Source organism: Thunnus maccoyii, chromosome 10, assembly GCF_910596095.1.
Source record: "Thunnus maccoyii chromosome 10, fThuMac1.1, whole genome shotgun sequence".
Taxonomy (NCBI): domain Eukaryota; kingdom Metazoa; phylum Chordata; class Actinopteri; order Scombriformes; family Scombridae; genus Thunnus; species Thunnus maccoyii.
In genome coordinates, this window is record NC_056542.1 from 23048236 (window position 1) to 23071208 (window position 22973).

The 22973-nt window shown below is 40.7% G+C and overlaps 1 protein-coding gene across 4 annotated transcripts in view; it reads right to left on the reverse strand.

The window, feature by feature from the left end:
• dnah5 (dynein, axonemal, heavy chain 5) overlaps nt 1-22973 on the reverse strand; it is a 109308-nt gene that overhangs the window by 33698 nt on the left and 52637 nt on the right. For all 4 annotated transcript variants that reach the window (XM_042423138.1, XM_042423137.1, XM_042423136.1 and 1 more), the window contains 11 exons: nt 21296-21449; nt 14691-14958; nt 13915-14038; nt 13657-13764; nt 12575-12689; nt 11670-11846; nt 7324-7527; nt 5717-5896; nt 3137-3274; nt 1099-1234; nt 477-658 (listed from right to left, as the gene is read on the reverse strand). In XM_042423138.1, coding sequence (XP_042279072.1) covers nt 477-658; nt 1099-1234; nt 3137-3274; nt 5717-5896; nt 7324-7527; nt 11670-11846; nt 12575-12689; nt 13657-13764; nt 13915-14038; nt 14691-14958; nt 21296-21449 — 1786 coding nt within the window. The remainder of the gene's footprint in view (nt 1-476; nt 659-1098; nt 1235-3136; nt 3275-5716; nt 5897-7323; nt 7528-11669; nt 11847-12574; nt 12690-13656; nt 13765-13914; nt 14039-14690; nt 14959-21295; nt 21450-22973) is intronic.

The following is a 22973-nucleotide window of genomic DNA, read 5'->3' on the forward strand; positions in this document are numbered from 1 at the left end:
CAGTATCATGTTCCATTTAACATTATTATCTTATCTTTAATATCACAATCCAAATCAGATCCATAACGTTAACTACTCTTATCGAGCACAGAGCAAAATTTTGGTGAGCAGGCATATGGAGAACAGAGATGCGGGGTGTCAGGTCCATGGAAAAGAGACGGCAAACTGGTTTGTAATTAAGGATTTAAAATTCACTCATCACTCCTGCTGAGTAACGGGGCTCAGCGGGCAGACATATCGCTCCACCAGAAACATCTCTAAATGTAGCTACATTAGGAGCATTTATTCACTGACAAATAGCCTAAACTGTACACAAATTGCACTGATGCTCACAGCTAACTTCATACTTCGGTCTGAGAGCCGCCGTCACACACCTGCTCCCTCTCTCTCTACCACACTTGCTATACACATGACCTAATCTCAGTTTACACTGAACATTCTGCTGATGCAGTTGGTTACTGACATAGATTACCGACCTGCAGGTTCCACTCGCTGACAGTGGGCGCATCAATGAGCAGCTCAGTCAGATTGAGGTTGTTGCCAAATGGGATCCGACGCAGCTTCAACTCCCGCTGCCAGTTACTCAGCAGGAGATTACGAAACTCCTGATTGAAAGGGCCTGAGTAAGAGAGGAACGCTGTGGCCAGAAGGACATCACCTGGAACAAGACGACAAAGCTGCTGGTTCATGTGCAAGTGACAGACACCCTGCACATTGGTTATGTGTAACTGTAGCAACTAATTAGATCTTGAGTAATGCCAGCACAATCAGAAAACAGCTCATTTTGGAAGCAATGGTGTGGCAGGTTATTTTAGTAGAGTAAAAACAAAATCCTTAAAATGCATACAACTAATTAAACATTTCTAATTAGTCACACATCAAAAAGTGACATTTAGAACACATTGTTGGGAATGAGCATCCAGGATAATACTCCATAGACTAGTATACCTTCTTGTTTTATCACAATCATCCAACAAGGGTGATGAATTTTATGTGTTTTATTCAAATAACATTTGCAAATCCATGTTTTTAAATCATAGAGCCTATTAAGTTGCATCTTTTTGAATAATACGTTTTAAAGCTTGCTTTGTAACCCACCAACAAGGCGCTTGGTCTGGGCAGCAAACTCTTTGCTCTGTTCTGTCCATCTCTCCTTCTCGCCAGCTAAACCGCTGATCAAACTGGAAGCTGTCTGCATCTTGTGTCTGCAGCGCTCAGCGTCCTCCAACAGTGTCTAAAAAGGGAGAGAGGGCAGATAAACAGGTCAGTAGGTTGATGTGTCTGCTTGCCCTCAGCATCTGTCCAGCTGTCTCTTCATCAAACCATACATCCAACTGTCTGTCTGTGCGTATTTATACCGATCAAGTAAATGTAAATGGACAAAGAGTACATGTTCATATCACTGTCGAAATAATAGTGTCCTTTGTGACTTGAGATGGTCTTTAATCCCAGTCCAATAGGACTCAAGGTTTTGGTGAATCAACTACAATACTGATTCATTGACATAAAAAAAAGACTTTCATGTTCTCTCCACCACTGTGCGGGTTTCGTTCAGGTCTTTCAGTTTCCTCTCACCCACCTCTCACCCACTGAATGCTGGGATAGCCTCCCACCCTTTGATGAATGTGCTTGCATTTCCTGTCAGCCTGTTTATCCTATCTGACTGTCTAAATTAGTTTTCCTTTTAAAAATATACCAAGAGGTCAACAGCACCTTTAAGCCATTTATCACAACCATCTCTTTATCAACCGCTCACAGGCAATAATGAGGTTGTTTACCCAGTAGCAATAACATCTGTTTCATCAATAAAGACTGTCTGTGTCGGGCTTTCTTGCAATTAAGACGCATATCAAAGTCAGCAGCCATTGTCTGAGCCTCAAACGCTTCTGCTGCGAGCCCTTTAATCTCACTTTTGGCCCCCGGAGATGAACAGCTCTGCGTCTTAATCACAAAATTATAAAAAGACTCAACTTGAGCTGTCCAGATTTCCTAATCAGTTGATGTTGATGCACATACTGTTTCATTAAGTTGCTGTTATTCATCACAGAACAGAGAGTGCTGATGATGAAAAACAAACACAGAAGACACACTCACAAACCTATACACACACACACACACACACACACACACACACACACCAGTATATCACTAGGGTTAGTTGCATTCATTTAAAAAGTGATATTTGGGTAACTCAAGTGGGTCAATGACACTCAGTGAGCCATTTTCCATTTTTGTTGCAGGTTGTCACAAGTCTTTAGGTCATGTTCAGAGTGTCCACCTTTGTGATATGATAACACTGTATTACCTGTATGATTATAGTGACGGTTAAAACATCAATATCAAACCAAACCTTAATGAAACTGATCCATCCTACTTCTAAGAAACACACAGATAGCATCCTGATCATAAATAGCATCAGATGGCACTGTTGTCATGACAACGTAAGTTTAGGAAACTGTCAACTACGTTTGCCTTTCTTAATATGCAGGTCGAGATAGTTGTGACAAACTTTAGCTCAGTAAGGCCATCTGACTTTTTTTTTAAAGGTCACCTTTTCCATTTTTTTCCACTCACTATACATGCACAGAATGTTTTAGCCTGTGGTTGAAATACTGAAAGTGTTTTCCTGCTGTGAGATGACAGGAATAAGGGTGAGATACTGTATGAAATCTCATTGTTCCAGGCTATGAGTTGAATCAATAAACCACAATGCACCAACCTTTTGAATTCAAACTATAATATGGAATAGAAAGTGAATTATGAAAGAAAAATGTGCAGTATTATAACTGTCATGTGCTATCAAAACTTGACTAAACTAAATTAATATCGTAATTCAGTAGATGTCCATTTGTATAAGATGTTTACTTATGTTCATTAATTGGTCTCAAATGGAAATAAGCCACCGTTTGTGCAATGTACCTCATGTCTCAAGTAATTTTTACACTTTTTAAAAAATAAATCATGGAAAAAAGATATAGCATTAGCAGCACACCTTAAATAATTTTTGTCATCAGTTTTATGTCACATGATCTAGTTGCTTTTTCAAATGTCATTGCACATGCTGCTCCTGCTCCTTTTTTGTGGCAAACTTCCATCTTTATTTGTGTTTTTTGAGGAAGTTAGTAAAGCTGTTGACCTGTTTTTCCATCATGGCCTTCTCATACTCCCCCTGTACCACATCCAGCTCTGCCTGCTTAGCATCCAGCTCAGCCCGAGCCTTCTGAAGGTCCACATTAGCTATGGCCAGACGATTCTGCTGCACTGCCAAGTTAGCCTGAGAAAGAAAGGAAGAGTGAGAAAGAGAGACAGAGAAAGCAGTGATGCCTTTATTGCACATAAAAACACATACAGGGGACATGGTCAGTTCTCTGGGCGGATGGCCAAGAAAGAAAAAGAGGAGAAGAGAAAAAATTAAGAGAAAAAAAAAAGAGAAGAAAAACGGAATGAGGTGAAAGATAGAGAGGGTCAGACAGACACAGGTAGAGAGAGGACAGGTGAGGAGGGAGTGGTTTATCAGTAATTCCAGGACATTTCTCCCCATTTAGAGAGAAAAAGGTGTTGTTTTTTTTCTTTAAGATACTCACTATGAAAAACAGAAGGAATGAAATAATGATGATAAAGAAATGATTAGTAAAACAGCTCAGGTCATGCAAGATAGCGAAAGAAAGCGGAGAGGTGAAAAAAGTGTAAAGGCGTGTCACAGATGCAGACACAGGGACTTAAAGCTTCAATAGACAAACTGGAGATAAAAGAATGGAGATTTACAAGAGGAAATGAGGAAAGCAGAGTTGTCTGCGTGATGTCTAAGTGTGCGTGTGTCTGAGTGTGTTTGGGTGGCTTGGGGGGGGGGGAGAAGGAAGTCTGGAGCGTTCATTTAATATTAATTGACATCTGAGAGAAGAGGAACATCCCTGCCTGTCTTTCTGCTTGTTTGTCTGTGCAGCTGTCTATCTGTCTGGATGTCTGGCAGGCCAGCTTAAAGGGAGGCCACCACTGAGCTGGAAACCAGAAAATCAATTTGCTAGGCTATGTTCCATGATGAAGCAAAAGGTCAGGATCAAAGAAGAGAGGCAGGCAGTTCTCATGGAGGTTGTAGAGAATAAGAGAAAACAGCGTGTGAGTGTGCATGTGAGTGAAAGAGACAGATTGAGAAAATGAGAGAGTATGAAGGGAGAGAGAGAGAGCTGATAAAGGAAAGAGGAAAGGGGGAGAGATGAGTTATTAGAAAAAAAACAGGGCTAAGCAGAGACATAAAGGTGCAGAGAAAACTGAGAATATTAGATGTGGCAGAGGGCTAAATAATAGGAAAATGGATCTAATAACAAGGGGGGAAGAAAATCAAGTAACAAGGAAGAACACATTGACAGCAGTGAAAGCAGGGGTGATCATCAGGCAAAGTTGTGGTGAATTCAATTCAAAAGTATAACTGAATTCTGCCAGCTGAGGCTTTTGTATGATCGTCACACATCAGACATCCACAGACTGCACTGGCAAGAGGACAAACTGGAAAAAAATGGATTTGGGACATTTGGACAAAATCACTGTGTTTAGTGAGCAGGTAAAAACAGCTATTAGGTGGTGAAATATAGCTTACGGTGTTGTTTTTCCAGACTTAATTCCAGTACTGTGCATGTATGTGCACCTTATTAATCAAGGATTTTGTATGTAAGTATTTAGCTTTGCACCCTTCTGCTGTCAGAGGCCCTGTGGATATGGAATGCATAATGCCTCGGAAAAACAAATAAATACTGACAGAAGCACTGATGTGTTGGTGCAAAGGAGCAATTAATTAGTGCAGCTTGAATGTAAGAAAGGAGACGTCAGTCACTTCCCTCATTTTTAGCAGAAAGCCAGAAGAGTTTTAAAAGTTAATTTATTTAAAAAACTGTTATACTGGTGTGACTTGTGGAGATTTTATCTGATGCTGATTCCAAAAACAGATTAGCAAATAATACATTTTCATGGGAATACACAACACTGACCAAATATGTGATTAAGATATGATCTTAAAATAAGTCCTTTGATGTTCACTCATAAACAGCAACCAAACTCTTTCAATGCAGACAGCAATCTTAATCACCAGATAGTGATTAATATTGTATGTTCTTTTGCATTTGATCTTCCAGTGCCCCACTCTACTTTTGTGACTTTGACTGCTACAATGAGTTTCAGGACCAAGTTTTCTGCCTGGGGAGATCCATTTTTGGGTTCGTTCTAAAAGGATTAAATTCAAATTGGCCCTGGAAACCTGACTTGATAAAGGCCTAAATGCCAAAATGCAGGAATATGAATAAATCCTTTTCATATCAGAGACAGTCTGTGCTGTTTCTCTAGCCTGGAGCTCTTCTACAGAAAAACAACTGCTCTGCTTCGCAGTACATGTTCCTTATTCATCAGTGTGGAAGAGTGGGAGGCAAGGGACTTTGACCAGAGAGTATGTTTGCAAGTATGTGTGTGTGTCGTTGGTGACGCTGATAGGTAATAGCATCGCAATATGTGTGTGTGTGTCTGTGTGTGTTAAGATAAAATCTTAAGAGACTGACATGTGTATTAGTCTGCAACAGTTGCCATTGTGTCTACTACTATTTCAACTGTCTATGAGTCTGCTTAACCGAGGAAAACTTCACACAAACAGTTTTTAGCATCATTTTAGTATCATATACCGTTTACAAAGAGTACAGGGAACCACTGTTTTAGATCTACTACACTATGTTACCTTTAAGGGTAGGACCTCCTTGTTGATGGAGAAGAAAGAGGCCATGGCTTTCGTCCAGGATGCAAGGCCAGCCACATTGCCACAAACTCTTTTGGCTGTTTCAATGTTGTAGTCAGGCATGTCAAAATAGGGCTGCAGTAGCTCCACCATTTCCTCATTAATGGTGTCTTTGGGGAATTGCTGCAAGGGAGAGAGAGGGGTAGAAAAAGAGGAAGGGTAGGGGAGAGTGAAGAGGAATGATTTGAATTACGAGCACCAAGACTTATTTCAGTCATTACTCAAAGAGTATATATTAACATACATGTAACTCAGAAAAAATGAGTGCAAGCCATGTTACTTTAAAGTGCACTGCCTCTGTTATTTGAAGACAAAGAATGTAAAATATGAAACTAGTGAAAAGGGAGGAGAGAAATGACAAAGATACACAGAGCTGTGTTGATTGAGAGAGGAAAAAAAAGACAGACAGCTGAGCAGGTAGCAGAGGAAATGATAGGAAATAAAAGGAAAGATATTGTAGGTAGGGTGGGAGAGCAAGACCGAGTGTAAAGAGAAAGAGAGGAAAACACAGTAGAGCAGCTCAGAAGCTGAAATGAGGGACAGCGAAATCTAAGAGGAACACAACACAAAAGAGAAAAAAAAAAGACTGTGCGAGAGTGGATGAGGAAGAAAAAAAATAGACAGAAAAAGACCAGACAGCAAAAAGCTCGAAGATACAGAGATGCACAAGGTAAGATAAAAGAGCTGGCGTAGAGGTGGTAGCCTTTATGACAGAAAAGAGACAGGATTAACAGAAATGATGAAGCGAGAAATAGGTAGAGGAGGGAACTGGTAGATGAGGCAGAAGTAAAAGTGGAACAAGTTGAGGAAAATGTAAGAAAACATTATGGACTATAAAAGTCTTAACACTGACTGTGTCTATTTTACACATTATCCTGATTTAATCACCCTTCCCTGGACTCCAACTACAACAAATTAACATTTAACCGATCAGTAATAAGGTGAGTAAATTGATTGGTTCCAACCTGTGATTCTTAACTCTAAAGCTTAATATACAAGAGCATACACTTGACACAGGCTGTGATCTCCTCCCTCTTCTGCTTGTTACAAACATAAATACCAATTAAGATTATGAAGTACTATGACCCGCTGTGTGATTGTTGCCTGAAAGGTTGAGACTGCATTGTGGCCAACGTCCATCCCTAAACAGAACAGGTAGCTATAACAACAGCAACAGCTAATTAAATTGGAGTACACAATTCACTGATTAGTCAAGCTGCAGGCAGTGATTGTGCTGCATACTGAAATGCACCCAGGCAGTACTTGTAGCATCTTAAAACAGGATGTTTTACACAAGGACATATTATTATTGCAAGGATTCTATTCCGGTATATAACCACCAACATAAAATTATGTTTTTTAGTCTTGTCCTTCCAGTAATATATGTACAATTTATTTATTTGTTTTTTAATTTTCTAATTCTTTATTTTATTTGGTGGATAACTCTTTAATATCTTCCAAATCATGTGTTTTGGGGAACTTGGGAGCTGGTCCTGTGCAGCATCCATCCTTCAATCTTACCGGTACAAATGTGATATTAGTGAGTGTACCTGTAAGCTGCCCAGGAAATTTCCAGCTGTCATGAGTTTGAGGGACTCCTGCCATGACGGCGTGGTGCAGTTCTTCTCCGGGTCGATCTTCACTGTGTTGACCCGCCTCTGGAAGAGTAGCAGCACGCAGTCCATGATCCTCATGATGAGGTGGGGAGGGCGGCCAAGTGTTCGTACCGTGGCAATGTCTGATGGCTTGATTGTCTGAGTGGGCAGAGGGAGAAGAAACAGAGGTGAGAAGAATTTTGACTTCATCTGAATGTTTAATGATGTTTTGAAATGGCAAAAAAGGCACAACATGGATCACAATGTGCATTTTACAGCAAAGGCATAATACTGTTTTACATTTACACAGGCTGATTTTATATCATTCTTTTGATCTTGCGCTATAAACCTATTGTCAGGATGCCATGTAAGGTATTGTGTTGTCATGTGGAACTTAGTTTTGTGTTATAATTACTCTTTGTACACATGGGAGGACAGCAAATGTGTGGGAGGAAAAGGTAAATTAAAAGAGGGGATTTTAACAGGCAAGCAAACTGCATGTACACAGGGTGCGCTACAGTATGAAGTGAGTGGATGGATAATTAACTGAGATGAGAGCCAAGAATAAAATGTGTTTTTCATTTCCTCTTTCTATGGACAGGACCTATATTATACACATTGCTGCAGTGGAAACAACCAGAGGCACTGATGGGGACAGATTGAGGGAAATAAAGAAAGCATGAAGACTGTAAGTACAACATCCAACAGAACAAGCAGAGTTTGACAGAGAAGGACAAGGAATTACCTCAAGGGACTGATTAAAATGAGAGAGAGACAGCTGGAGAGTAAAGGAAATGTCCCAGTGAGAGTGTTTGGCTGCTTCATCAGGCCCCCTGCCCGCTTGTCTCCTTTCTTCTCCTTTTTGCACTTTCCTCATTTCTGCTCTCTCCTCTCTGTTCCATTTCCACTCAGTTTTTATTAGCCCAAGTTTAGTGTGAATCTCCCACCAGAGAGTCAGCCAGCAGACAGCCTGGTCCATCTACTTCTACTTTCACTCCTCTCCTCTAATCTCCTCTCTATGACTATGACAGTGTCTTAGTAAGATGACTGCTAATTTGCAATTTCAGTTTGTCTTCTTGCTTGATCACAATTAGCTAATCAGTCTTGTGCAGGTTCCTTTACATGAAGAACAGTAAAAAAAAAATTAGAATGTTTTAATTTCCTAATTGTTATTCTCTATATCGCTTCACATGAAAGTAACGAACTAATACTATCCCATGCAACCCAATTAATCTTTGGTCCCTGAGCTCAAGTAACTCATTTCTTGGGATTGCTATTCCAGCAATAAAGTATTAGTGATTAGGGTTTCTGCTGGAAAGCAGAATAAAAGTTGATTTAGAATTTTTCACACCATAGTGCACCAAGAGGTTAGGCAAAGGTCCACATTAAGTCAATTAATAAAAAATGGATCTCCAGTGAGCAAACCTGATGATCTTTTTCTAAAGTCAATTAATGATAAATAACCTAACTTATCTGTAATCATAATCAACTAAATAAAGACTGAAATCAATTGTTTCATACAAATATTTTGTAGTTTTGTTATGAAAACTCATCGCCATATAATTGTGTTCATTTGTAGCAAAGTTAAAGGAACACAGTATATAATGAGCAGAAAAACTTTTGTTTTCCCAAATGGGACAAAACTGTGAATAATTACAGTAATATCTAATATTACAGCTAGCTATAAACTAGCAGTAAAGGAGTAAGCTATAGAAAAGTAGTTATAAACAATACTGTACACTGTCTGCATAGATTCATCTCATCCATCCAGGTTGTACAATGTCACTTTGGTAAATTACTCCACAGAACATTAGGAGACAGCTCTATTAAAAACCCTCTGTAGCACTTGAAATATACATGATCAAATTGCATGAGCATCAATCCAAAGGGACTGCCCAAGGGTTGCCTATTTGGAAATATAAGGGGCAAGATAAAAATTCTAATCAGGGACCTGCCATAGGAAATCTGTATGCAACCATCTACCCAGGAGGACAGCTTTAATTACAACGTAGCTCCAGGCCCCAGAGCACCATGCTAACTATAGACGCTACACACAGCTAGTTACAGAGGGCTCTAAGTGGCACCTTGAAGCAACACAAAGCGAGAGAGCAAGGCAAATATTGGTGGTGGAGGCATTAAGTCACACAGGGGAGCACAATAAACTGCTCCAACGCACAGTTTACTGACAATTCTTTCACCCTCAGGTTATCTCTTAGGGCAGATTTATGCTGAGACAACTAGCATACAGTGGCATCAGAGAACATCATGAGGAGTGGCATTGTATGATAGGCTTGAATGAAACTGGTCACTGAACATGAAAATACAACCATAAAAATACTGTATTCATACTGTACACATAAATTAATTAACCTGAATAAATATATGAAAATGAATTATGAATTTAAAAAAGATGTTAAAAGGTATCCTGTGGAGTTTTTAACCACTAGTAGCGCTATGGAGCATTGTCAACTTTATTTACAACAAGCTTTAAATAAAACACAGATGATCCAAAGTGTTTTACAGGATAGTGATGCAATGATGGAGATAGACAATATCTGACGGAGAAAACAAAGAAAAGGAAAGTGCAGGAAAGTGATGCAGGAGCTGAGGCTTGTTAATAGCAGCATTCTGGACCAGCTGAAGGTGAGATAAAGATGTCTCAATGGTATAAGAGTATAGTTATATCAGTCAAGATAAGACCATATGGTATGAATACTTTGTGTGGAAAGCCCATCATCTTTTCACTTACGAAATAGGTTTGTACAAGTTTTGATTTCAGCTTGGAGTGAGATTTATGAACCAACCTTATGAACCAACACCTTTTTCATAAGGCTTTTTGTTTTTGCTAATTTGTGTTTATCAGGTAGTCTTTTTGATATGTACTCCAGATATTACACATATTTTTCTTCAAAACATATAGTAAGATCAGTAAGATCAGTGCTCTTCACCATGGGCATCTGCTTATGTTTTAAAATGAGGGAGCAAACTTGGAGAGATACATAATTAGTGGGGGTTTTAGGGGTCCTCGTCCAGAAAAAAATTGCAATTTAAAACAAATTTCCTGCATATCTACGCCACCTAACCTCTTGGATTAAGTCAAGAAACAGCCACCTGCAGGAATCTAGATTAGTTAGATTGAGGGTGCTATGAAAACCAAGAACGCATCAAGAACAGTTGTGACTCTGTTTTGCTCTCTTTATCGCTGCCCTGTTCTCTGTCTGCAGGAGCAGGTTCCTGAGGGCACACTGATTAGCAGGAATGGGACACACCTGGGCCTGATGTGCCCCGTGTTTTAAGCCAGAGAAACTGTCAATTCAGACTCTCTCTTCTCTCGCCCACACACTCCTGCGTTGCTTTTTGGTTCTTTTTCCTTTGTTTCACCATACAACACCCACACACAATACACTCCCTCATCCACTCCCTACATTACTGACTTTACAGACTTATCCCACCCAGTTGTTATTTTTGTTTGTTTTGAGTACTTTGTTTTAAATAAATTTACTTTTGTAATACTGAATACCTGTGTGTCTTCCCTTTTTCACTACAGTCTGGAGCTGGGCTGTGACACAAAATATAATTGGGTGGATCAGGACAGGAAATGATTATCAGAAGAATGGCTATTTCATATTTGAAATTATATTTATAGAAACATTATGTAGCCTAAAATGGTAGTAGGTTGCAGGCTACTAGGCCATCAAACAGATCAAACAAGGACAAACAATTTGTCTAAATGAAATAACCTTACAACACATCACAATGTGATTTGGATAATTAAACCTGATTGTTGCTATTCTCAATACTCACAAGGCCATCTTCAAGGTTTAGCAATTGCAACAAAGTACAAACAACTTGGATGAAGGAAATGGCCTCACAACTAACCTAAAAACCTATTACTGGGAATCGCAACAAAGTTTCAGAGCAACAGAGACACAGAGCACCCCCGTAACCATAGTAACTCACTCTCACTCCTGCCTGTGTGCAAATGGCGCAAGAGGAGAGGGAGAGTCACTGTGCTGCTGACAAAAGAGCCGCCAACTGAGATTACTCTGAGCAGGATGCATGGGAATACATATAATGTAATAGATTTGTGTAGATTTCTCGCTTTCCCCTGCTGCTGTTGTGCTGTGCTGCTCTGTCTTGTCTGTCTGTGCGCTGTCAGTGTCCTCTTTTCATTATCAGTTATGAATTTGTTTTTCACTGCCTGAGAAAATGGACATGTGGTGTGAGAGCATGTGAAAAGTGTCAATTGCGCGAGTCTCACAGTCAATGTGTGAGACTTGGCAGCTTTGCTGTTTCCATACCTGCAGTGCAGCCTCGGCTTCCTCAAGTGCAGGCCGGGCAACTTCAAGTTTCTCCTCAGCTATGGCTTTGTCAGCTGAGATACTGTCTACAATGGCCTGGGCCTTGTCCTTCACTTTCTGGACTTCCACCTTCACTCGTTCTGCGGCCTGGGCTTTGACAGTCACCTCCTTCAACACCTGTGAATGCACAAGCATGAAAAACAAATGAAAATAGCCATTACACTTTAGAATCTCTACTTTCAGGCCTTCTTCAATATCAACAAAATGAAAAGGACTGGTGTCATAAAGCATTGCTGTAGACTCTGTCTTACTTTACTTTGAGCAAACACATATTGACTTGATACATATGAGCATAAATGTTGGCACGCAGGCAATTTCGACATGGACACTAATTATAGTAATTGGAACACTGCACATCTTGGACTATTATTTCACACATTACAGAACCTTCATCACTTAAGTAGATAAAATTTAAATAGATCCTAAATACCTACCTGAAACCTCCCAGGTGATATCAAACAAACTCCAGCACTAAACAGAATGAATCCCTCACTCTATTTAATTTTTATTTATTCCTGAAATATTACAGCACTGCCTGGTTGGTACAGCCATTTACTTTCATTTATTCATTCACTTACTAACTCACTGGTTCACCATTAATTTCACTGCTGTCAATGTTCATGTACATTCACATGTCCCTCCACATACAGTAAAATATAACCAAGAATAACCAGAACAACAAATATTCAAATCCATAAGATACACAGACACAAGTAATTATGGGCTATGTTGCTGTTTCAATCCAAAATTTCAATTTAAAATGTAAGTAAACTTCAAGCCAACTAAAAAAATCCAATTGTTGGAAAGCATATGCAACTCCTGACACACTGATCTTACAAACATACCATATCAGCCTTGTCATTGGCGACCTGTAGCTCCTTCTCTTTCACCTCCAGCTCCTTGCTGAGTGCTGCTACTGACTCTGATGCCTCTTTCAGCTTCTGGAGACCCGTGTTCATCCTGAACAGGAGAAATATTAAACATTATCAGTAAATCTGCCTGTAATTCCAGCTTGCATCTTGCACCTTGCTACTATGCACTAGACTATCTGGGCAGCACCTTTGCATGTCTGCACAACATTGTTGTTAATATGTACAACTGCAGACAAAACTTTCAAGATGACATTATGAGTTCCTCCCTGCATCAGGTGGTGGAAATATTGGAACTTTATCAGGTAAACAGCTTTACACTCCTGGTGAGCTTGTAGCATATGTGGTGAAGAAAAATAACATAGGTCACGAATATAAATGTCATGGTATCCCTCCAGCAGCTGCCAATAAATCTTGGGAGGCTCAGGGAATAGTTGATAAGCAGACATAAGTTCAAAATCATAAAAAAAGGAGTACAGAGATTTTATGTTATATGAGATCGAGGGTGTCACTTAATGGTGTAGTTCATATTGTACTGATGTTTTAAAAACATGACTCATAGCTGATAGTTCTGCATTGGCTCCTTCATTAGGATGCATCCCGGTCATCCATCACCGTTGGTGCCATTAGGGAGTCGATAACTGTGGTCAATCTGTAATATAGTTATTATCGGTTCCACAAATAATTATTAAGAAGAAGACTAGACTACAGACTAAAGTTTTGACAACTGTATATATTGTTATATATTATCCATTAAACACAAGGCTTATACAAACAACCCTAACCTAATTTCAACAGATGTAGACATTAGCATATTGTACATGCAAAAGTGGAGGCATTGATTCCTAACCCCTTTTAGCTGCTGGCTTGAAAGCATGAAAAAGTCCCTCAGCTCTGCCAGTAGATGCATCATCATTAAAAGGGGACTGGAGAATTGTAGGCCATGGTGGAAAGATGCCACTTTAAATTCTACAAAGGCTAAAAAGGGGCTATGTGTTAACATTGTAATTATAAGTACAATAGAGATTTAGCTCACTTAATCCTTTAAGTCTGTTTACCTGGTGGCAAGGGTCTGTACTTCAGACCTCTTTTCCTTATAGATGGTCTTGTAGCCCTGAATGAAGGAAAGGTAGGACTTGGGTGTGACATGGGTGGAGCGTCTGTATCTAGATTCAAATAAGATTAAATCAGGTTAATTATATGTCATATTAATCTACCAAGAACTGATTCTTTGCAGGTGGAGGTGAAATCGTAGGCGGGTTGTTGCTTCAAGATGACACAAAGTACAAAAGTGTATGTTGGATGAAATACTGTACCTCTGGAAGTAGTCCACACACTTCTCTGCCACCCCATCCTGGAAAGAGCCCATGCACTGAACCACTTCAGTTTTGACTTGGGGCGTGCAGTCGATGTCATAGACAGACAGGAAGTGTTCTGAAACTGAGGGACAGAAATATGGGGGAGGGAGAATGAGAGAGAGCAGAATTGAGTAGAAGACAATATGGAAAGGACATTCAGAGACAGAGGGAGACGCAGCAGGAGATAATTGCAAGATATTGACATTTTCACAATTAATTTTCTAAAACCAAACTGACATGCTTACAATGGATGAGCTGAAAGAGATTGTTTTCTCAAGACAAGATGAGCTACGCAGATTTAAAATAGCTGAAAAAATTAAGACATATTTATATGTGTATGGAAAAATCTAATTACAATCCATATCAGTATAGTTGAATGTTTCTAAACAACATTCTGAAGCAACACTGATAAGATTAATGACAAATCTAGTCGTGCTGCTGGGATTTACTGTTTTTATTTCCTAATCTAACAAAAGCAATTTGAAAAATTATTATTTTTGTTCTGACTTTCGGTATTTAAACAGCACAGGGGACATACTGCTAACAAGCTGACTGAGTGATAAATGAGTGTTGTAATATGCCGGTTTAATCCGATTTTACAGCTCTGCGAAAAATAATAGCAGCCTCCCTGTATGGAAGATATAGTACAGGGATATATGCATATTGTGAGACAATTTTCCCATTATATAGACAGATAATATAAATATAAAATTAAAATTGTCTGTGAAATATACCTGCGACAAGTGCGTCTTTTGGCCAGCGACTGAACCAGTCCATGGTGCAGCCAGATATCAATGCTGGAAACTTTAACGCCCGGTTGCGGAACTTTTCCCCAACAGGTGAGAAGCACAGAACAACATGGAGATTATGTCGGACTCTTGACATGAAGTACTCATACAGGTTTTCATTAGTCGGTGGTCGCCTGGGAAACTCCCGCTTCATGACAGGGATGAGATCGCTGAGGATCTCGTCAATTTCATCACGAGCAAACAGGTTGGATACCTAAGGATGGAAACAAACACTTTATTTATGTCACTGAGGTCATGATGTTATTATCTTTTATCTATCCATCCATTTCTCTGTGTTTGTGTGTATATTTTAAAGCTAGATAACTATTCTACATGATAAATGCTTTGTCAGTCTTGAAAATACTGGTTAGACTATATCGATTAAAGGAACACAGAGCAGTTTAAGCTTTTCGTAAAATATATATAGAAGTCATATTACATTTAATATCGAGTCAGGTTTAAAGGTAATTTGGTAAATTGAGTTAGAACTCAGCATTTTATCTATTTTTTAACAACTTCTTTCTATGTACAAGAAATTCCACATTCCACATAAAATTTTAACCACCTCAGGCTTTCTTCTTTCTCTTAAATGTAAGCTTTGCATGCAGTAATTGTTGTGATTCTAGTAGTAAGTATTCTAACACAGCTTTAAATTATGGAGATACAGATCATCATGACGCAAGTTGTTTTCTCTCAGCACTAAGAAGTACTGTATGTTTAGGATGACAAATTAGTGTTTAATTAGGTATGAGATTTCTCATCTCATCTCATCAGCAGCTGCGCCGCAGGGAGAAGCAGATATGTCTGAGGGCCTGGCCGCTACACCTGGGCCAAGCTGGGCGGAGTCGGTCCCCCTGCCTTCGCTGCTACCCGTGATATCCTGGAGAGAGATGTGGACGAGGATGGAGAGGAGTCGGCCAACTTGGAGCTCCTGCTGTCTGACGACGAGGAGGAAGAGTCCATCTTGCTCGCTAACACTTGCGGGGCTGCTAAGCCCTCTGCCACGGACGGAGGTAACCGGTCTTCGATGTCATCTCTCACGGATCTCGACATGCAGGATATGTGCAAGCGCACACCTGCCAGGCTAAACATCCCATGGCCCGTCGCCCAAGCGGAGATTGCAAAATCTCGGTTTGACGGCAAGAAAGTGCCATCAGCGAAAAAGACCGGGAAGCAAGTGCTGCCGTTTTTCCTGGAGCTACTCGACAAGATAGCGGCAACAGCAACGTGGAAAGACAGGCCATACAGCGAGAGACATCCCATTGTGGGAGGTTCACTGCTGGATTGTGAGGGGATTGAGTCCCATGGTGTCTGCCAGATGCCCCCCATAGAGCCGCTGGTAGCGAGCCACCTTCACCCGAAGACCTCCCTGTCTTCCTCTGCTCCGTCTCTTCCCTCCAAAATAGACCGCTTCCAGTCTAGCCTGGCCGATAAGTGCTACAAAGTAGCGGCTCCGTCAGTGAGAGCCCTTAACGCCTCTGCTATCCTAACGGCGTACCAAGCCGAACTAGAGGAGGACATGACTGCTAAACCAGATAACACTTTGTGGGAAGAAATCTGCGTGATAACAGACCACGTCCTCTGTCTCCACAAGGTAGCCTTCCAAGCTACTGGGAGAGCCATGTGCCTCATGGTTCTTCAGGAGAGGGCGCGTTGGCTCGGGCTCACCAACCTGACAACCAAGGAGAAAGAGGAGCTCCTTGACACTCCGATCGTCCCTCAGGGTCTCTTCGGTGCAGCTGTCACCTCTATGCAAAAGAGATGTAAGGCGCTGAAACTGTGCCTGCCCAGGAAGAGGCAACCTGCTGCCTCCACGGCACCACGCCAGTCTTACGCACAGGCTGTCTCTCACCCGGCCCCTGCTTTCAGGATCCCCAAAGTGTCCAAAGCAGATCGACGACTGGCTAGTGGCAGCCCCAACCAGCCAGGAGGTAACTTGTCACATGGATGTTCTTGCACAACACCTGGTAAACCTGGGTTTTCAGATAAATGTGGAAAAGATCATGATGACGCCAGCTCAACGCATTACTTTCATAGGGCTCACCCTGGACTCTGTTCAAGCCAAGGCATTTTTATCCCCTGAAAGAGTGGAAACCATGCATACATGTGCTGTTTCGCAGGGGCAACATGGTTTCTCTCAAACAATGTCAGAGGAGCTCCTCTGAGGAGCATCGGCGTCTGCATACTCTGTGTCCAGTCCGTGCTCTGCGTATTTATGTGGACAGGACTCAGGGTTTCAGGAAGGGCGACCAGTTATTTGTGTCTTGGTCGAAACCACACGTGGGCAAGTCTGTGTCCAAGCAACGCCTGTCCCACTGGATAGTGGGGGCTATTGCTTTGGCATATACTAGCAAGGGTCTTCAGACTCCCACTGGCCTACGTGCACATTCCACCAGAGGTTTAGCATCCTCATGGGCTCTCTTTAAGGGAGTTTCTATTCAAGAGGTGTGTGCGGCTGCCTGCTGGGCCTCACCCCACACGTTTGCTAGATTTTATAGGTTGGATGTCACGGCACCAACCCTGGCACATTCAGTCCTCAGCACTGGCTCCTCTTAGTAAGTGGCTCCCTCTCTGTGAAGCTCCACTGGGGACAGTTGTCTTCCTCTCAGGCATGTCTGGCAATCCAGGAGTCAGTATGTTTCCCCAAAGTGAGACACGAAACGAATGCTATGAAAGAGATCTTAAGGTTATGGATATAACCCTGGTTGTCTGATTAGCATGAGTGAGTGTCTCAGCAGACCACCCTCCTTACTATGGAAGCGAGGAAGAGATGAGCTTGTTTTGAATGACAACTGATGCTATGTAAGCCCATTATATAGGAGGAGGGTCCCATCCCCTCCTGACATAGGCGTCACTGGTGCCAGCCAATTAGGGCTGGCGTAATGTTATTTGAGATTCTGATGAGGTCACGCAGGAGGCGTTCCCCATAGTGAGACACTCACTCATGCTAATCAGAGAACTGGGGTTATATCCATTACCTTAAGTTTTAAATGGGGTTGTAAGTTGATTTAATTTGATATTTGGACCTTTTTAACATTTCATTTTTTTATGATTGGCTAGACAGGGAAGCGTAGCCACTTGTTGAAGCCTTTCTCTCTCCCCTTACTGCCTTGTGTTGAAGACAGGGGGAAAAAAACCTCTTTATTCTGGAATAAAACTCCCACTCTCTTCAGGTTTGACCACAGGGATGATGCTACTGCACCCTTAATGCTGCTTTTTGCACCTTTTCGGTAAATCCCTGGTTGCCCAGAGAGAGCAAGAGCGGAAGAGGGAAGTCAGAGAGAGCAAGAGAGTCTTGGAGAGACTTTTGGTGTTGTGGTTAGAAGCATGTCACTGACCATCTGCTGGCTTACTCCAACTTAAACAACAAGCTCACACCAACAACTCGCTCTTCCTTTTTGTTTCTCATCTCTGTCACTTCTGTCACTGTCTCTCTCTCTCACACACATACACACATCCTGACACATCCTTCTCTCTCTTTCCATCATACACAAACACGACGCACACCTGCACACAAACAACAACCCAACACACCGCTCTCCCCTGGTCTATTTACCTCCTCGGGTAAAGCATCGGCTGCTTAAATTGTTATCTAGGCAGGTGAGTAAGGATGTGGAAGAGAGGGAGGATAGGGATGCTACCATGATGAGGCGGACATGAGAGATAAGAGGAAAAGGAACATAAGGAAGACTAGAAAAGCGAAGGCAGAAGGAGGAAAAGGGTCAATACGGGGAAGTAAACAAAGGTGGCAAAGTAGATGAAGGTAAAAGATGGGGAAAAAAACTAAAGTAAGAACAATTCACATCAAACCACTCATTGATGAAGCAGGGTTATTAATACTTGTGACATGCTAATAGGTTTGATTTTGGCAAACTAGATTAGGACCCTGTTTGCCAATAACAAATTATCTTAGAGGTTGAGAATGTAATTCAATGAATATTCAGATATTTTTAGAAGGGAAAGTTCAAGAGAGTGGCATTTTAGCCAGATTAGATTTATGTAATATTGGAGGAAGTAGATGCAAAACTCATCTTTTTTACTAGATTCAAGGGTGTGCTGAAAATGAGAAAACAAAATGAAATGTATTAAATCCTCTAACAGTCCTGTTCCATCAAAGCATTGGCCAGTCATCACTATGATGGCTATGCTCGTCTTACATTTGTCATCCTTTATGCATTTTTGCTTTCTTATTCTGTTTTTTCACACCAGTCTTTTAGCACAGCCTTAAGAGCATGAAACATTGCATTTCAGTTAACACATTATTTGTGTATGTAACAAATCAAATATGGATCGTTGAAGCCTTTTTTTAAGAAAATTGATTTCTCCTCTGTAGTTTCCCCTCTCCAGATCTTACTAAATTAGCCTATGTACTCATTGTTTGGTTTTTTTTGTTATGCTATGTTAACATTACTCAGTGTTTCCCCTATATTTCCCTGCTAAATTACGAGCGCCGCTGCTAAAATTTCAGAGGATCATTAATATCAACAAGCTACTAATGATTAGTCATCCTCCCTCTCTTCATTCTTCAAAAGGACATCTACGTGAAAGGTACAAGAGTAGCGTAGCTCCGTTAGGGAATAAGGCTGTGTGTGGGTATGTGTGTGCAAATGTGTGTGCAAATGTGCGTGTGTAGTTGTGCGAGCGCAGAGGGTGAGCGGCAGAAACATGACGTGAACGCGAGCGGAGCAGAGGAAAAGTTTAGCAGTAAGTTGTCAATCTGGCAGTAAATGTACAGTACAGACTGTTTGTCAGTTAATAAATGCTGCTGCTCCTCAAGACAAAGAAAATACACACCTATCGAAGGGGGTTAGCCCCGAAGTTAGCAAAAACGTGTTAGCTTAACTTGACCAGGCTCACTTCAGGTGGACTGACTTTTAAGGTGGACCAGCAATTCTCATTTTAGTGTCAATGAGAATTGCTCACCGCCCCCCCCCACCTCCCCATAAATGTATTTATGATTTCTTAGAACATCTTTATTTGAAATATGTGAGAAGATTCATGAGATGGGTTTTAAGCTTACCATTAAGTTATAAAATGGGGCCCCGTTTTTACAGCCTGCTGCCGCACATGCATTAGAATTGATTAGAATTACATTATAGCCCGAAAGAACATAAATATCTAAGCAAGGGAGCTGGGAAGAGGCAAAAAGCAGAGAGCAGAGAGACTCCTGTGTCAGCACAGAGCAGCAGTAGTAGTAGCAGCCTGATAGGGAAGCGGGTGAAATATCTTATTCCAATTGCTCGACATTAGACGTGTGAAAATTGATGATTGGTTCAGTTATGTAATGTCAAAACATCATAGCTGTACTACATAAATCTTTCTGGATGTCTGTTACTTGTTATTTTTGCCTTCTTATCAGCACACCTGATATAATATTGGTACATATATATACTCCCTAGCTTCACTTCTAAATGTGCACAACAGACTGCAGGCATGGTATAACCTGAAGGAGCTTGCATTGCTCATTATTCTTTCCACTTCTTCCATCTTTTAAGTTGCCATTGTCAGGTCTCTATTTCTTTTGTCATGGTCATTGCTGGAATGTGTTTCTGTGCAACAATTACTATGATCATGTTTGTGATTCGTGGCTCTTTTGACCGTTCCACAGTTAACTGGAAACACTGTTTCTGCTGTCAGAAATGTTGCACACATGACTTTCTGAGTGCCAGAGGATTTCTCAGGAAGGACATACCAAAATAAATTGCAGCAATAGAGTAAAGTCACATTTCTGTCCTTAAGTATGATCCTAGAGTGTGAGGGGGAAGAAGGAGAAAAAGGTTGTAAGGAAGAAGAAAAAGAAAACGAGAACAGGAGGAGAATAGAAGATGAAATAAATAGGGGAGAGGACTAACTCAAAAGTAGGAGTAAATGAAAGATGGATGAGGAGGAAAGGACTTAAAGGCATGTGAAGAAGCAGTGGAGAACAGATGGGTGATGGAGGAGGAGAGAAAGTTGAAGAGACAAAGATGACAATGATGAAGAGTAGGAGCAGGGATGGAGAGGGGGGGGGGTTAAAAAGAGAAGGGCAACAAAAGAAAACTGAGGAGAGAGAAAAGAGGGATAACCAGATGACTTGATGAAAAGAAACGGAAAGAAAATGAGTTGGAAAAAGCAGAGACAGCACAAAAATGAAGAGTAGTTATAGACAAAGAGAGCATAGAAAGATGACAGAGTCAAAGAAGAAGAGGTTGAAGAGGAAGGAAAGAGGACAGTAAATAAGAGAGTAGAGTGGAAAGTGCTTTGGAAATGCTTTGTTTGCCTAAGCTTCCCCAAAGCCACTATATCCAGTATAGTGGATGATTCTGGGGAATGCAGCAGAGATATGTGCTAACAGCGGCACTTGACCTTCAAACTATCTGCTGCTATTACTGCAGTTACAGAGTAATACAGGAAAAAGCCACATTTAAAACACATTCCACATTAGTATTATAACTGTTTCTGTAGGAAACCTTTACTAATCAAGTTATCATTTATAAGCTGTAAATTCATATTATGTATTTGCATTCATGTATGTGCATTTTGCTGCATGTTTTTCCCCACGTGCTCCTGACCTCTCCAGATGACAGAACGTTGTTCATGTACTCGAGGAAGGACTCGTCTTTGATCTCATTGTCAGTGAAGATGAAGCTGATGCCTTTGCCGTGTTGGCCAGCTGTCCTGTACAAACCCTTCAGGTCATCCATCAGGTTGGCTGTGTTGTATGAGCTGGGAAAAAAAAAAACAGCATGCATAAAATAAATATGCACCCACATTTTTTTCTTTCTGCTTTTATCACTCCAAACTAATTTGACAGTGGGAAAGAAAGATATAAAAAGGAAAGCAGTGTGTGAAGTGTGTGTGTGAAATGTGTGTATACAGTATATGTGTCACTGTTTGAATAAATTTGAATATGTGATCGATGTTGTTTGAACTCAGGGCACTATTACAGAGTGTAATTGTAAATCCATTGTTTTTTTCCAACCCCAAAAGCACCCCATGTGGCCAGTATTTTATTTATTGGTTTATTTATTTATAGGAGACTGCACATTAATCAATAATGACATTTTAACAACATCAACGTAAATGAGCTGGGGTTAGCTCAACAGCTAATTTGCACTTGTAGTCAAGACACATTGACATTTTCTATGATGTAATTATTTTAAACAGTCACTTGCAAACGTGGCTTTGAATATGGATATACAGTATGGTGTGTTGCGATGAAAACAGTTAAAAGGCACAAAAGTGAGAGAAACACTGACAGCCTTGTAACAGCTGTGTGTATGTGTTCGTGTGTGTGTGTGCAAACACTGAAAGGTGTCATTTGGATTTTCAAGATAGGGCTGCTTCTTTTAGTGGAAGTGACAAAAAAAGTGTGAAAAGACACAGTTCTGGCTTTAACAGTGGTAAAGAAACAGCAGTGTAAATATCCGTTTGTATATAGTTGTGTATATGTGTGAATGTTTTTTTTTTCTGCCCGCTTGCCTGTTTTTGTACGTGCCTCCGTCTGTTCTTGTGTGTGTGTGAACGTGAATGAACTGTAAAGTGGGAGATGAAAAATAAACTAGAGAGTAAACGTGTGAGATTAATGGGTGGAATAGATCTGTTGACTGTATGAAAAAGATATATATATATATATATATATATATATATATATATATCTAGGAGGAGAGTAACTTGCTTAAGAGTTAAGATGACTGAGTTTAAAGCAATAACATGAAAGCAATGAGAGAATTTAGGCTGCAGAGAACGCGAGTTGAATTGAGCCTGCGTGAGAAAAAGAGATGTAACTGTATTGGATGAACATGTAAAAGGTAAAACTGTGTGTTTGTGTGCGACAGAGAGGAAGAGAGAGCAGAGGAAAAAAGAAGGCACACAGAAACCAACAATTGAGATGCCTGTTTCTCCAGATCAGTTAGGAAAAAAAAGCAGTAAGAAAATCGACTGTAAGAAATGCACATGGAGACGGAAGGAGAAAAACATACAAGAAAAACAAGAGATAGGCCAGACTGAGACACAAAGATTAGGACAGAGCAAGCAGAGACAAGTGACACAGTTGAAGAGAAGGTGAGAGATTTTCTTATCCTGATGAATCAACTGCACAAAGAAGAGTTTCATAGGAGACGATGTTATTGTTTCACAGAGAAGACACAGAATGGATGTAGGACAGAGCCACAAAGGCTTTGTACAGTAAATATCAATCTGATTCAATTTCTTTCAGGAAGTATCCAACTGTCCGGGCGATTCATTTAT